The sequence below is a fragment of the Marmota flaviventris genome, chromosome 1 (genome assembly GCF_047511675.1).
Source record: "Marmota flaviventris isolate mMarFla1 chromosome 1, mMarFla1.hap1, whole genome shotgun sequence".
In the NCBI taxonomy this organism is placed as follows: Eukaryota; Metazoa; Chordata; class Mammalia; order Rodentia; family Sciuridae; genus Marmota; species Marmota flaviventris.
The window spans coordinates 74,437,643-74,455,352 of NC_092498.1; the positions used below are offsets into that span (position 1 = coordinate 74,437,643).

At 34.2% G+C, this 17,710-nt stretch overlaps 1 protein-coding gene across 3 annotated transcripts in view; it reads right to left on the reverse strand.

Moving 5' to 3' along the window:
• Positions 1-232: 232 nt before the first annotated feature.
• The window catches only part of Etv1 (ETS variant transcription factor 1), an 89,425-nt gene continuing 71,947 nt past the window's right edge, over positions 233-17,710 (reverse strand). For all 3 annotated transcript variants that reach the window (XM_027932690.2, XM_027932689.3, XM_027932688.2), the window contains 4 exons: positions 17,341-17,409; positions 14,096-14,265; positions 9,060-9,161; positions 233-3,969 (listed from right to left, as the gene is read on the reverse strand). In XM_027932690.2, the coding sequence (XP_027788491.1) occupies positions 3,748-3,969; positions 9,060-9,161; positions 14,096-14,265; positions 17,341-17,409 (563 nt within the window). In that variant the 3' untranslated portion in view covers positions 233-3,747. The remainder of the gene's footprint in view (positions 3,970-9,059; positions 9,162-14,095; positions 14,266-17,340; positions 17,410-17,710) is intronic.

Here is a 17,710-nt window from a genome sequence, read left to right on the forward strand (position 1 = left end):
CTATGTGTTGTTCTTACCATATAAGAAGTAATCATTTGCAAATGTTAAGATCATAGAATAACTACTCATAATAACAGTAAAAGAAATTTATTTTAAAAATATAATCTGACTTGTAAAAGATTAACTGTGCTATTACTGTTATTATCACATCTTCCTTTCTTTTTTCTCATTACACAATGTTTACCTGCAGTGAAGGGGTGATCTGAATAATCTAATAAATTGAAGTGATTACCAGATGGACTAGTGGAATAGTAAACTTTAATATAGCAAGCTTTCAAATCTATGAAGTATAAGGGTCAGAGTATCTTAATGGTAAATGAAAACATTTCATAATACTAAACTTAGATTCCTTGATAGAACTTTTTTTTGCCCTTGATTAAATAAATTAGCATTTTTGTTATGCAGGGTCTTCATTATATTAGGCTGGATAACAGGTTTCCTTGGTCCCCTCCCATGCCCTCATGCTAATCCCCAGAACCTATGAATAATTTCTCTGGCAAAAGGGACTTGACACATGTGAATAAGGATCTTGAGATGGAGGAGATTAGCTTGAGTTAGCTGGTAAAATCTAAGTATAATCACAGGTATCCTTAAGATTTCAGAAGAAGATTTGACTATAGAAGGGATGTGATTAGTGAAATAGAGATTGACATGACATAGGTAGGAGCCAAGAGATACTGGCAGCCTCCAGAAGTAGGGAAAACAAGGATTGCCTCCAAAAGGAGCCAGTCCTACAGACATCTTAGCTTAAGAACTGGCCCTAAAACACCTTGGTTTTAGCTCTATAGGCTAATGTTAGTCTTCGTACTTCCAGAACTAGAATAGTCTTGTGTTGATTTACTAAAGTTACTATAACTTACACAATATCTTCAGGAAACTGGATCTCTAAGGTTCTTCTGTGATTTGAGAAAAATGCTCTGCATTGCCTGCTTTGTGTATTTTTGTTTTCAAGAATATTTAAATAGATGTAAATTGAGAAAAAGCATTTTTTTCATTAGTTATTTGAGATATAAAATTCTTTATAGTTAATCTGTTGGATATTAGCATGTCATCAACAAGAGGCAGTGAATACTAGTGGAGATACTTCATTTAGTTTCTCTTACAAAGGGGAAAGAAGACATTATTTCAAATTTCTATGTTAGAATAGCCAATTCAATTAGAAATTCAAAACACAAGAATCTTGCAGAAATCAGCTGCCAGATTTATTAATCTACCTGAAAATTTAAAAAAAAAAAAACATAAAAATACAACCAAACAAAAAGTAGAATAAAATCCCAAAGTAAAAAATAAAAACCAAAAAAAGTTGATACATTTCCCAAAAGAGTTTATAATGCAATATTTTGAACCCTTCTGTATTAGAAGTATATTTTCTATTGGCCAATTACTTATTTAGTTCAGTGAGTCACTACCATAAACAGCAATATGTAGTCTGTCCTTAAATATTATATAATGAATGCCATTTCTTTCTTTGATCCTTTAAGATAACTCATGGCTAATTCTTCCTCACTGACTGATTAGAGTTAGAATATAAAAAGAAAAAAAGGAACAAAAAAAAAAGGAAGAGGAAAAAGAAATAATCCTCAATATGATTTTCATTTAAAAGATACTTTAATGACCCACTAAGTTTTCTCTTCAGTTTCACCAAATGTCTCATATAACCATTTTCTTTCCAATAAAATTTCCACTGAATATTTTTAAATCTGTTTTTGTCCTAAGTGTTGCAAATGGCCATATGAGCATAGTGGGGTTTAAAAGAGAAAAAAAAAAACCTTCTTATTTTTAAGGCATATTTATTAGCCCATAAAGGGCCAAATAATAGGTGACAAGTATATAGAACAATCATTGAGATCACAGGTTACACACATATGTTGAAGTGAATTTTTTTTGTAGGAATAATGTGAATAGTATTGATTTTGGCATGTGGGTTCCCCAATAACTATTCAGAGAAATAGCTGTGATCTGTGTAGTAATGGGTAGCAAGAGACCATCTTTAAATAGTCTTTCTGGTGCTTATCATGAAATGCTTTCATAGGTCTATTTTGGCTTCATGTATAGGATTTTTTTAACATTTTGCTATAGACGCTGAAAAAAAATGCTTCTAGGATATTAATGGATTGAACAAAATTCATGTCACTTGCTTGATTCTTAACAAGCTATTCAGTGATACCATTTACTTATGGTTCTTTCAGAGTGAATGGAACAAGTCCTGCCTTCGATTATTTTCTCCAAATGCAAAACAAAATACAAAACAAACTCTTTGAAACTTCAAATCTTTAAATCTTCTTTCAAACAATCCAGTCACATTTACAGGAGTGTCCAAAACGAGATGATGGATAATATCAGTGCCAGCACTATGTCATACAGCAAACTTCCTCATATTCTTTGACAGTTTGTAATTTTCCATTTCACCAAAAGTTACAAAAGTTTCCACAGTTTCCCTTAGCAAGCTGAAGCTTACTCTTCATTTGTCAATGTGCATAAAAGATGCTCATAGCATAGCATGGCATAAGCTATTTTTAAGCAATAAACGGTTTGAGTCATCTATTTTGTCCTGAAATGCTATCTGTAGTTAACTGTACTGCTTATAAATGGTCATAGTAAATTCAGCATGAAAGAGAATATTACAGAAAAGACAGCAGCAGAAGCATTAGCATTATCTAATATTTATATATGTTATCAACATAACACAGCAGTAAAACGTTTAAATGCATATCAACGGGTACCATGTCTAAAAATTACTATAGTACCTATTTAGTGTAGTGGATATTTTTCTTAAAGAGTGCTTGCTGTAACTAGAACAGCATAATATGTGATTTAGTACAGTTAATTCTTATTGATTAAATAATGTATTTATGTACTGGAGGAAGAGAAAGGAGACAGATATTTTTTGCTTCATTGTGATCCCAGATTTAACATATAAATGAAGATTCCAAAGGACCATGACATGTCACTATTTAACTGAAACAGGCTTCAAAATACTTAAAAGACAGTATGATATGTAACTAAAGAGCAAGGTGGCACCAGATAACGTGTAATGCTACTGGCCTATGGCTCAGATTGGAGCCAGAGTCCAAAACTGTGCCCCTCATTTACAGTCATGGTGATTACTCAGCTTCAGAGAGAACTGGCCACTTGCGTGGTTATCCTCTACGAGTCATATATAAAGCAAACAAAACAAAATAAAAGGCAAATGCAATCACTAAATACCTTTTTACAAGAGGTGCAAAAACAGTCATTCCTAACAATTAAACTGCCATTTACAGTAGGTTTTTTTGTACACCTGCAGAGCCTCAGAAATGACGGGGAAAATGCTCAAAGGCAAATAGTCTCCAAGTGGATATTTACACAATGTGAAATTAACTGTACCATAGGTATCCAGAGAAAATGAACATTATCTTATGTTATTATGAAATCGACAGACACGATATAGCTTCATACTTAAAACCTGTAGGACCCCATCCCAAAGCCTAAGTAAAAAGTAATCCCCAAATCCCTCTGCCCATTCACCCATTACCTTCCTGTTACACAGAATAAATGTTTAGATTACTCCCACCCACCCTCAAATAAAGTGCGCAGTCCATGGCAGACCATAGAATAATGCAACAGGAAAAGCCCCCTTTTGTATTATTATTTAAAAATAAAATACAAACAACAAAAATAAAACAAAGACTGAAGAGAATTCAGTGATTCTCCATATCTCGCAGAAAGAGAGAAAGCACGAGGATGCCCCCTTGACTGTCACTCATGTTAGTACACGTAGCCTTCGTTGTAGGGATGAGGGTTGCAGCAGCCCCCTTCAGGCATGTAGGCCATGCTCTCATCAAAGTGAGACAGAGGCACCGTGTCCTCCTCATTGATATGACGCTCCATGTCTGTCTTCAGCAGTGGGCGCTGATTATCTGGAAAGGCCATGGAGAAAAGGGCTTCTGGATCACACACAAACTTGTAGACATATCTCTCTCCAGCCACCTGATGAGAACATGGAGAAAAAAGCCCATCCTCACCATCCCCAGATGGGGAGGGGAAAGGAAGGGGGAAAAAAATGGTTTACTATAGGAGAAAGTTGAATGAACAAAGGCAACCCAATACATAGCAGGTATACACACAAAGTTAAAAAAAAAAATTCTTCATTTTTACAATAAATTGTGATTCAATCAAGGAAAATACAAAATGATGACTGAGTAATAGTTAATCCATTCAGTTATAGCTACGAATTTCAACAGTTTACTTGTTTTAATATAAAAGCAAAGTTATGTTGTTATTTTTTAAAAACAATGATCTCATGCAAGCATTTCACATTGGAAAATTTTTTATTTCATTTGAAGGCAACATATACATTTGTAAAAATTTATATCTTTAAGGTATGGTGTCTCCTCTCAATATTCCATTTTGGAAACAATGGAAAAACTAAGCCTTGAAAGTTTAAAAGAAAAATGGATTTTATTCCTAATATCCCCCACCTCCTGCTTTGTGTTGTGTATTCTCATCTAAAAAAGCAAAGATACATAGCCTTATTTAAATGAAAGATGAATCAAGAGGACAGCATTATCGTGGGTACATCACATTTTTAAAAATGAAGGGAAGATACATTAGATGGAACTTAAGGATGTGTGTAAAGTGTCAAATTGAAGCAAGAGGTGTAAAAAAGTGAAAGGAATCTAAAATATACAACGCATACAGAGGAAATGAGAAAAAGAAATGTGACAACTGCCTGAAATAAAAGAGACATACCGTAATGTGTAGGGAATGACATACCTCAAACTTAAATTTGGAAGAGTAATGCTTCTGTAGAAAATTATAAGCAATCGAAGGAGACAAATATGGCTCCCACTAAAAAATAGTGCTGACATATTCAACACCAGGGCAGGGGTGCACACTCATAGTTCTTTGATTTCACTTTGGTTTTGTGTGTATGTGTGTGTGTGTGTGTTTGTGTGTGTGTAGCTCATAATTTCAGAAAGCTGAAAATTTCTCAATGTCTTTGTGCTCCCCTGTGTCAAAAAAGACATTACTATTGCATTTGTGGTGTAGGGGAACAGTGTGTTCACGGTTTCTAAACTATCTGTATAAGTTTTGGGGAAAAAGAACAACTGCCAAAGTCTTGCTCCTCCAAATTCCGTTTCAGAACTTTTTTTTTGCCCCAAATTTAAATAAGAGGAACCACTTTAGCAAATTCAAATAATCTGAATATGCCTGAGTTTAAAAAGAGCCAGGACTTAGTAGTGTTTATGAATCTGGACATGTTGCTTAACTCCCTCCTCAGTTCCCTGCCTTGTGAAATGGAAACAGGAATGGCTCCTTGGAAAGACACTGGGGGACTGAGAGGAAAGTCTCTTGCACAGTGCATTGAAAACAGAAGCCTCACATAATTATTTACTTTCCTGTTTTATGTAAAGAAAATTAATTTCTTAAAGGTGAACTGGTGAAATGATCATAAAAAATGAGTAGAAAATACCAGAAACAACCTGAAATATTAAATTCAAGTTTTCCTTTTCTTCCCCCTCCATTGATCAAAGTATTTGCAGGGGAAAAGGAAAAAAAAAAGTATATGGCCTGCATACCTCTGAGTGTTTTATAACCTGTTTTATTTTGTTTGGGGCTTCAGAGAAAGAAGGTATATATTTAGGTATATTTGCTTTTTTTTTTTTCAACATGTTGATACTGGCTATAATTAGAAGTGATGTGATAAATGAAAAAGGTTTCACCACAGGGAATTTAAATGGATAACATGCAATCAAGATTATAAAATCTCTTAAGGACCTTGTCTTTACTCACTGTTTCCTCCTGTTTCTTTTCTTTATTTCTTTATTTATTTTGAATAAACATTTTTAGGTTGACTACTGTATTTATTGAACTATATTAAGTGATGCTGAGTTTAGAACAAGAGCTGACATCCAAACAATGAAAGTGATGTCTTCCATTATTAGTAATATAATCACAATGTGAAAAGGGCTGTACATTAAGTGTCCCCAAATTACAACACTGAGAGAGGAAAAACAGGGATTTTGTGGGCAAATGAATCAGATGAAAACAAAGGAGGCATCTTTGTTAAGCTGTACTTTCAAAGGTTAAATATTTGAATTATGTTTTAGCTTTTGAAATTTCAAAAGTAATTCAGAGTTATTGGTTACTGAATTAGAAATGACAGATCAAGGGAAAAAAAAGCTTCCTAATTATATCATCCAGAATATAATCACTGTTTAAAATGTTGGTATATATTTTTCTAGGGCATTTCTAAATTTTGAAATAGAGCACTCCTATTGTCTAGGTACAAGGAGCACTACTACACCATTTCTTCTTTCTTTCATAACTACTGAAATTAATTACCAGTTTTAATTTTAAATTTTTTTTCATGTTTAGACCCATTGGTTATTTTTATTTTATTTTCTGCCTTTTAATTTGTTTGTTTGTGTGTGTGTGTGTTGTATGTGTGTACTCTACATAATGCCCACTGTCAATTCATTGACAGTTTTGTCAATGAACAAATATGGTCATGTAAATATTTCCCCTACATATTGAAGTATGTAATTCTACATCTTTAAAAAAAAATAAAAAGGATGGCATAGTTTTCCTCTGAATGACTATACTAGAATTGACTTAACCAACAGAATGGTGCATAAGTTAAAAAGGGAAGGGCAGAACATTCTAGAAAGAATGTGAGTGATGCACTGGAGTACAGGTGTGTCTAGGAACAGCCAGACACAGAATGGCTATATAGGCACGAGGAGGAGGGATAAATTCCACAATTAAACTTGTAAGTGTCCTCATTGTGCTAGCCATGAATATAATGCATTTTTTGCATTGAGCTATTGAGCATCCTGCCATTCTTTAAGTCATAAGAAACACCTCAAAAGGTCTGTCATAATTAGCATTTTACTTTCCTAAATTAACTTATAAATTAGTGGTAAATAGTTTCCATTGGCAGTTATAGCCTACCAAGGGCAAATATGAGGAACAATGACATTTTTACTGGTATAATTCAGGATCTATATCATTATGTGATAGCATGTTGCCTTATTAACTTATTAAAATAAGAGGACATGGAATAAGACAACAAATAAATGGGAATCAGTAGTGGTCCTACTAGTAATAAGTTTAAGCATATTTGAGAATATTTAAGATCAGGTACAACATTCTGTAGATCTCTATCTACCACTGTAATAGTCTGGATCTTAAGTGTTCTCCAATGATCTATGTGGTAAAGTTTGGTCCCACACATGTTGCTACTGGAGGTGGTGGCAACTTCAAGAGGTGCAGCCCAGTGAAAGTTCTTTAGAACACTGGGGCCTGTCTTAAAGGAGTAGTGAGACCCTAGTCTCTTCTCTTTCTCTCTTTTGCTTCCTGGCTATGAGGTGAGCAGGTTTCCTATACCATGATATGCTGCCTTGCCATAAACCCAAAGCCAGAGGGCTAATTGATCATGGATTGAAACCTCTAAAACTGTGAGCCACCATAAAACTTTTGGCTTTATAAGGTGAATTATCTCAGGTATTTTTCATCGACATGGAAAGCTAATACAAATACTGTGTTTAAAACCAAAGGTACAATTATGGGTCTTATAATAATTTTAGCTGAGAAAGCTCTTAATGGTCTAGACAAACCACACATGCCTTGGCTTAACATGACTTCCGGATGTACGCTAGGCTAGGCATCTATCATTTTATAGAGACTTTAATTATGCCAGGTGCCATGCAAAGTATCTCAAGTAATTTTTATTTAATAATCATGACAACTTTAATGATGTAAGAACATCACCGTTTAGTAAAAGAATCTGTTCAAGAAAGTGACCCTAGCATTGAAACCTAAATGTGCCTGCACTTTCCTTCACTACTTTGTAGTGCTGCCCAGGGAAACTGTGATGGACTAGTAATGAGCTCCCATATGAAGAGGAGGGGAATGAAAATGAAGAATAAGATGTATGTGAAAGGATAGGGTTACAAACTGAGAATGGAGGCGGGGTGGGGGGTGTGGAGACAGCAAACAGTCACATATTTTGAAGGTAAGATTCAGGAAATAGGGAGCAATTGAAAATCCAATTCAACTTTATCTTATAAGGATTTTAAAAGTTCTAACTTCTGAGCTGGCAAATTCCAGAGCACCAATTCCCTGTGTTCCAGAAAACTCAATAGTCCTACTGCCCTCTATTAAGTTTTATGCAGCGACTGCCAGTTTTTCTTGGCACAACTATGATGCCATAAAAATATGCCACAATCTATAACATGTAACTATGTTTGTCTCCCAAATAAACAAAGAATAAATTGTAAAACTGAAATGTCCACAATGAATAAATCATCAACAAGGCAATTAGATTTGAATACAAATACAAGGCAGAAGGACATCATAACAAATATCTGAATGTTTAATCTTTATTCATTGCTTCCTTCAAAGATTTTATATTTTATTGTATGATTCACTTATCTCTACTGCATTTTTTAAGTTACTTTCAAATATTAAAGGAAGCTCATTTGGGATAAAACGACATATATTAAACTTTGTTCTACCAACCAAATAAGACCGAGAATAAGTAGTTTAGCATAATAAGTTATTAGGTGACAAAGCCAGGCAAGATATCAGCCAGAAGAAAAAGTATTTTTCCTAATGAGTATAAGAAATATCTGAATGTTTAAGAATCAGAACATTTAAAAAAAAGAGAACAAAAGAAAGAATTCATTAGCCTAAGAATCTTTATTTGCATTGGAATTTATAAACAAACATTTCAAAAACACAAATTTGTGGAGAAAGCTGCAGAATAACAACTTCTTCTGGAGAGTTACAGATGCAGCATCAATACCGATATAACTTTTCTTTTTACTCTGTGTAGGAAAGTGGACACTTCCAGAAAGCCTACTACTTTATATATAATATTATTACACATTTGTCTGTAATGTCCATGAATTTATAAACAGAAAGGCTTAGAATACCAAAACCAAGAGCTAAGCATTTGTTAGAATGAGTGAAAACCTTGGTTCAGCAATGCAATGATATGTGGCTTTTAAAGTATGACATGCAGATTAATGTGCAACATTTCAATGAATTTTAATGCTGTATTAGCTGCTCACCTTTTGCATGATTCCCTTCTCATAATAATAGCGAAGTGAGCGGCTAAGTTTATCATAGTTCATAGCTGGCCTGTTTTTCTGAATGCCCCAACGCCGGGCCACCTGCCACCAGAACAAAATTACATTATAGTGTTAAGGATTAGCAAAGGTTCACAAAAATTAGGTAATTAACTACTTCTAAACCCACCCAAACTTGTTCAAATCAAAGATACAAGTAGCAAAAGCTATCGTGATCTGAATTTCCTGTGCCCTGGTTTGCTTTTTAAACCAGGCATGCAGTGATCATTCTGAAACATCACAATAGAATTCTTTGTCACTATTGTTTTGGATACAAAATTAAATGGAAATAAGGGAATGTGTTTACAACAGAACGAACAGACTGCAATTCACCAAAATGAGGCAAGTTTTCCATTCTGAGATACACTATTTTTTTTTCTTTCTTAGTTTTTCAAACCAAACTATAGATTAAAAGCTGCTTTAAGGATTTCTTTGTAAAGGTGTTTTATTGAAATTATGATAAACCAAAGAAAAAGAGATATCCTGCTTAACTCTATGTAAAAGAATAAACAAGCGGGCAATGTATATAGCAGAAGGAGAAATATACAAATTAATAAACTGAACTACAAATAATTTTTATTGCCTGAAGCAGCATCATAATAAAATTGCATCCAAAACCAAACAAGAGAATAAAGCATTCATACATAGTTGGATGCTAAAAATAAGAAGGAAGTGGAAAAGGTCATCATGCATGAGTCCACAAACAAATATCTTTAAAGCAGAATGTTCGCTTTATTGTTTACTAAAATTTCTGAGAGCTTTTGAACATGTGACTTTGGCAGAATTCTTCAAAGAGCTTTAAAAACACACCTCCTTTCTCAATGTACACACCTCCCTAACCTTACTACTAGGCTGGGCGAGCGGAGGCCTTATACAGAATACTGTGTAGCCTGCTTTCCCTTCCCCAGCTAAAGTGTTCTCATTCATTTCCACTTTTATTAGTCTGAGCAAAAACTGCAGCTGCCATGCAAACCTAGGCAACCCCAAGAGAGCATTATCTAACAGGGTTAGTGTGTTCCTTCATTTCCATGAAATTCCGAGTTGTTGCTACGTCATATATACTAAAATAGCTTTTCTAAGAGATCATTCTGTCTGTCTCCACTTCATTAGCAACAATCTTTTCCAGGGTTTATTTTTCTTTTTTTTTTTTTTAAATACCCATCCTTGCTATTTTTCTCTCTGCTGTTTGTATGCTCTCAATGAAGATGTACTTTAGCCACATGAATCAATATACTTTTTCAGGGTAGAGAGACATGATATCACAGGGACAAGATTACATACCCAAGCTGCCAATAATAGTGGCAGATATATCTTAGTTTTCCAGAAATAAACTTTATTTTAATGTTAAGGTTCTGAGCAATACTGAAATGGTGTGGGGAAAAGTGGTGTTAAGAAATGAAAGTATTTTCTAAATAAAATATCTTTTAAAAACTTCACAATAGACATCAGTGAATCTTTAATAGACATGGCAGCTGAACAGCATGCAAACTTTGAGGAGATGTGAAAATAAATGCTTATCCCTTTAAATTAAAGAACAATTGAGGAATAATTATTCATTTATAAATGATTCTTTTCTAAAACCTCACCAGGATTCACCTGGAAAATAAAATATCCACAACAAAGTTTAAGAGGACATTCTGGAGATCTCTGGGGAGATAAATATGATTTTCGTAATACCACAAAAGAGTATTCCATCTTTACAGAGTTTGATTCTTATGAGACCTAGTAATTCTCATCACTGTGGGTACCAGTCCATATTTAAGAAAACTACAAGGCATTCTTAGACTTGTTTTAGTGACATTTCTTCACAAAGCTTAGGAGAATGAGGCAAAAAAAAAAAAAATAAGCCTATGAGATTCAGACAAGAAAGAAGCTTAAAATTAACAGAAAACACAAAAAATTCCCAGGCCAGGTAGACCACCCATAAGCTAAGGAAGTCCACTCAGTCTCTACCTGTGACCTTCCAGTGCCATGCATGGTATCCAGCACCACCTGAAGCTAAGGCACAATTGTCAGCATGGAGTGGGAGAGTGGAGGCAACACTTTCAAGACTTCCTTATAACACTCATTCAAATAGAAACTTAGGGTGTTAGTGGGGAGAGCAAACTGTGGCACAACGGCATTCCTCCTTATTTTTCCACAAATTAAACAGGATAATGTAATAGAACAAGTATTAGTTAACTTTTTTTAAAAGACCTGCCTGTATATATACATGGAAATCACAATGGGGTCCCAGCTATCAGACATCCTGGTGCTCAACAATCTTGACTATTATAAAAAGACTTTGACATTGAGTCTCATAGATGCCTTACTAATAATTATTGCAATACTTTTTCCTGGAACATTTCTCTAGGATTACTGATTAACTTGAAAATACTATCTCAAATATCTCAAAAAGAGATATTAAAGATTATGAATTTGCTGAAGTTATCTGTGCAGATAATCAGCACAGATCTAGATGAAATGTAAAGAAAACAGAAGCCACAAGTCAATAGTTTGGGAGACACCTTTCCTGAGTTGTGCAGACATGTACACAGAGCTGCCATGTAAGGGCAGAGGGGAACTATGGGCCACACAGGCTAAAGAAATTTCAGAAACCTGTTACAAAGAAGAAATTTTAACAAGGCATCACAGTCATTGCCTGATGGAAGCAATTCCAACAGTAAGCAATGCAGCAATCAGAAATGAGATTCACTTCATTTTGAACAAAAGCCTTAGGAAATATTCAGTACTTATTGCACAATTCCCGTTGAGTTAGTTACCATTTGTAAATGGTCTACTGGCTCTGAATTACCCAGTCCTTTTTTAACTTTATGAGTCTGCTACAGAAAAGTTGTTGAAATGTCGGTTTATAGTACATAACAGATGTAACTATATTCCTTCTCTGTGTTAAAAAAAAACATAGAACCTCAGAATTTGATGGAACTTAATGGTCATCTGGTCATATCTACCACTTATTCAAACTCAAACATCAGAAAGGTCAATAGTTGTTATATAAAGAACTTAATCACTTGCAGAATGTTTTGCTTCTGAGTGGATCAAGAATTACTGACATAATTCAGCAATGTCCCTTATCTTAACAAATACATGACAAAAATAAAAAGTCCTATTTCTGCTCAGTTTATTTTAATCACAGGTGGAGGGAAATAACTGTTTAACTACTACAAATCCCTGTTGTATATGCTCAGTTGCTGCATGAATCAAGTCTTACAGTGATTATTAGCATCTTCCATGAAGAGAAGAACACACTCTCCCATCATGTTAAAGGGCTTTCAAATTACTTTGTTAAGCATTTCTAGTCTCAATTTGTTACTGCTTCACATTTTTGTGGTTCTTTCACTTACATAATTTAAGTACATCTACAGAAAAACTAATTTTCTTTGACAGCCAAATTGAGCTTTAGACAGACTACAAAATTTAAACACCCAAACACTTATCCCACTCTAAATAAGGGGCATTTTCAGTTTCTGCTACTGCACCCCCCCCCCTCTCTGTGTGTGTGTGTGTGTGTGTGTGTGTGTGTGTGTGTTTGGTGTGAGGCAAGGGAGATACTGCAAAAATCGAACCTCTAGTACAACTGGTGTGTTGATGTAAATCAGAGGATACAATCGTACTAATGAGCTCCTCTTATTTCATAGTTTTTAAAATATACTCTTGCAATAAATCATCTCTTAATAAGTTATGTAATTTTGTCTTCTGAACATCAAAAGAGGGCATATTATTTGATTATGTTCAATATATCAGTTAATAAACCCAGAACATTTAAGATATATGGGCCCAGTAGCCAGGTTGTGGATATCCAGTGTCTACGAAACAAATCACTTTGGGTTCCAAAAATTTTCAACTCTTACTAAATTTTTCAGCTTTGCTGAGGTGTTTAGATTCAGTAGCCAATATAATCAGTCATAGGCATGTCAGCCAAAAATCTCCCATGGTTTTCTTGGCTGATATTAACTAAAGTCAATTTTTAAAATAATAGAGAAAGCATTTTAATAAAACAAAAATTTCATTGAATAGTCAGTCACCTTTCCCCAGAGGTCCAAAGTGTTATCGATGGATTATGCTATAGTAACTACAGTAGACTTATACCTAAACTAAGTCCTGGGGGAAAGAAAATTTTAATTTTAGGAGCTCTTCATGGAATTACTTCATTTGTGATTCTTTATGAAAATACTTGATTTGTGTGTGCATTGCAAGGTAAGGAGGCAGGATTGAGAGACAGTTGAATACTTGGTTGAAAGTGTGTTCCATATATGTATATTATCTCTATCCAGAATGTCTCATTTTAATAATCCCTTGTATACTATAGCAATATTTTAAAGTTTATCCCTACTTTCCAATGGAGTCTACACAGTCCAGATGACTTGAAACAGATATCACTAACATTCAAAAGGAAACAATGTCTCTACCAAGCCTGTGTCTTGTAAAACACTCTTAAGTCTGTGAATTTTCCACTGTATACTGTGGCATTGGATGTCTCTCCCCGCCCCCTAGCTGTTCTTCACCTCCGCCTTACGCATGACTTTGGTCCTTAAATGCTCCTCTCCAAACCTCTTGATAAAATCCAGATTATCCAAATAATGACTGCTAATTCAAAAGAACAATTCCTCTATCTACAAAATTAGTTGCGCCTCAGCAGACATCTCCCTTCTTTCCTAAGGACCATGAAACCTCCTACCTCCTTCCCCAAATTAAATGCTCTTTTAGAGACTTCTCCAGTTTGGCCTTCCTGAATAAAGAGCCATGCTAATGGTGTTCTGTTTGATTTTCTTCAACATTCTGTAGGACAGTATTACAATGGAAAGATTATAGAATAAATTAGTAGTTTTAAATGTTGACATTATTCTTTTTTGTCCCACTGTCTAATTCAAAAGGTAGCCAGAGTTTTAAAACTATATGTTTAGCATATTAATCAAATATATCAGCTCCTTTACATCATAGCACATCTTATTCTCCTAAATAAAATTTACTAAACCAACCTCTTCAGGCTCAATCAGCTTAAATTCCATGCCTCTACCAGTCCAGGCAATGAAATGAGAATTTGAAGGGTCGTCCAGAAGAGCTACCAAAAACTGCCAGAGCTGAAGTGATCCTCGCCGTTGGTACGTGGGTCCTTCCCGATACATTCCTGGCTCTTGTTTGATATCCCCTAAATTAAAAATTTTAAAGGTTCATCATTAGCATCAATATTATGCTATTTATGTAAACTTTTTATTAAACCAATGAAGAAAATGGCTAAACACAGCAACTTTGTGAAATATAATGTTACCCTTAAATAAAGATTTAAAATAGTTAAATGGTTGACTAAATCTGCAATCTGTACAAACTTACAGAGAACTATATGTAATATATTCACGTCAAAAATATTGTAAAAAGGTGCAGAAAAAAATCCATGGATGTCATTTGCTTACAAAAGTTTTGTATAACTTTTTTTTTTCATTGATTTCTCTAAAAACCATGATATAAGGGACTGGGATGTATTTCAGCCATAGAAAGTTTGCCTAGCAAACTTGTATGCAGCCCTGGGTTTGTTCCCCAGCACTACAAGCAAATATAGTAACAACAACAATAATAATTACCATAGTACCTTTATTTGCTTCTTTGTTAATGATATTACTCACTTCTCTAAGCAACGATGAAGAGGGAGTAATCAATTTTAAGCTTAGGGCATTTTATTTGTACAAATTAAATTGTGCAAACTATAATTTGCAAATACCTTATTGACCTATGCATGATAAACTATTGAAAATTTTAATGCACATATTTCAAAGCAAATGTAATATAATCATAAACTCTGAGTTAAGTAATGTGCACTTTATATAAATTAGAAAAATCTCCTGGGTAATTCGTAGCATACTATATTATCATCATACCATCTTTCTTCCACACCTTCATATACCTTCATAGAGAAATTATCACTTTCTTACCTGGCAACAAATAAAAATTCTCTCTCATATTTCTTTAACTCTTATTTGTATTTCATTCATATGAATTTGCCAATTTAAAAATATGCACATCAGATATTTCTGTGGAAAAAAAGCTACTTTTAAGCAAGAAGATTTGTTTATTTTAGATTCATTTGGCATTCATATATAGTATAAAAATCTAGTAAATAACAATAAAGGTTATTTAGCATTGTAATGCTTCTGCTATAAATCTGGTCATTTATCTTGGCTTAACAAAGCAAAATACCTAGTGTCACAACCATTGATTATTTACTGATATCTCCAGTCAATTGTCTCAAAATATGTGGAATTGATCACATTGGGGACTGAGTGTGTACAGTCAAATGAGTATATCATTGTTAATGAATGAAGTTTTCTTCTCCACTAAAGAAACAATTCAGACAGGATACACTCAAGTGGATCTATTGACACTAGCGTGAATTTTAAAACAGACCATCATAAGCTTTCTATTTTTTTTTTTTGGGGGGGGTCTTTGGAGAGAAATATAACTCTTAAAAGAATTGCACACCAAATTACAAAGTTATTCAGTCCCTAATTGCTAAAAAATCATTATGTTGTTTTGTTCTAAACTATATAATACAGGAGTGTATCTTTATATTGGCTTCAAAGACAGTTTTATTTATCTTAGTTTTTTCTTCTGAGACTTATAAAATTTTTTCATCAGGGTAACTAAACAATTATGCACATAGAGTGAAACACTGACATTTTTATTGTTTCTATAGCACTTCTGCCTATAAATGTGACTGAATGCACTGACCATGAACAATGAAAAAATAATCCCTTGTTTTTCTTTCTTCTTGTTCTCCATTACATGGCAAATACTATCTTTCAACAATGTTTTCTTAGCATAAAATTGAAGAATATTTAAAAGTCAAAGGGAATCAATAATCAAAACAGCCAATTCCCTAAACATCAGTGTAATTTGGGCCTATAAAACTATAACATAATCTTGTCCATAGCTTTAAAATAGTTTTCCTCCTCATGTGTTCTTACTAATTTTAACATGACTTAAAATATGAAGCTCACCACAAACAAAAGAAACTGACAAAGGTCATTCCTACAAGTAAAAGCTTTAAGCTTCACCTGAAAGAAAAGGCTATATGTTAAGAATTGTGATGTTCTTCTAATGGTGTTAAATAGCCAGTTCTCACATATGAAAGGAGGCTTAAAGTATCTATTACAGAATGAAGCCAAAAAAGTGACCCCCAAAGTGACTTTGGAATAAATCTAACAATTAAAAGGAGGCAAAGGAAGTGTATTTTCCCAAGACTCACCATCCCTTCTGAATGGTACAAAAGAATGAATAGCAAAAGCTCGGGAACATAGACTTCAAGTAACTAATTAGAGATTGAAAAGCAATCTGAGCATGTACTTTGCTGTTTAAATAATGACAATTAAAAACTCTGAGAGCTCCCAAGTCATTATAGCCATGATCCCCAAAGTTTGTGCAATCAGCTAATCAGAGGGCCCCTGCTCGTTTCCTGTTTAACAATCAAAGCAGGAAATATGGAGACCACTCTGAAGAACCACTAAATGAATTAACTGTTCACTGTTTACCCAAGCTTCCTCATAAATGCCGACTTTTGCCACCTTGTCAAGAAAAGAAGATTCTATCTAACTTGACACTTTCTTATAATATCTGAGACCTTTCCATTGCAGCAGTGAGTGATTTTTAAAAAGATGCTTTCCTAACTCCCTTTTAAGCAATTACAAAGCAATGCTACATTAGTAATGTGCATCTTCCTTGGAAAAAAAAAATGGGGAGGGGGAGCTAACAATCACTAACTAAATGGGCAGTTATGTTGTTTCTGTCTTCCATAATGCATCTTTTCATGAACAAAAAAAGAGAGGAGGGTTTGCATTAAGTTCTCAGTGCATCCACAGTAGCATGCTTTCTGCCTTGCTTGGTTAATTACAGGATCAGCTTTCAATAAATCTCAAATAACAAGCTAAATGTGCTCAGTAGGGCAATGGAAAGAACCTTCTTACTCTATACAAACTCGGCAAGCATGATGCTCGCTGGCTATATCTCCAAAAATGGACTCCCTCATAGAAAAAAGAAAAAAAAATGGTTCTTAATGAGTAGAAGAAAGAGAGAATTTGTAGTAAGTTATGTTTAATTAGAATTGAGTACATGATAAATGAAGTGCATAGAAATCTTTAAGTAGTGATGTTAACTATTTTCAGAAGAGGGATGGGTGATCTCTTCAATCCCTCTCGCAAAAAAATCAAAATTTGAAGCACAGTGAAAAACCTACCATCAAATTTCTCTGGCACAACACAGGTGTCATCATAAAACTGCCTGGGACCCTTTTCAAACATACACCCTGTGGGGGGAAATGGGAGACATTTATTCATGATACAAATTGAGCTGGTTAGCACTTTAAAATATAATCATTAGCACAAAAAATTGTGGTAGAAAATGATTCTATGACTTTTCGGCTCTGTGACCCTGGACAAATTTATTTAGATTCTTTGACTCAGATTCCACTCTATATAACGGAAATACAGTAATACCATCTATCTACCACCTTATAGAGTTGTTGTGAGGATTATATGATTTAAGGTATACAAGTTTAGAATGATGCCTAGCTCATGGTCACATGTAAGTTAATTGTCACCCAAATA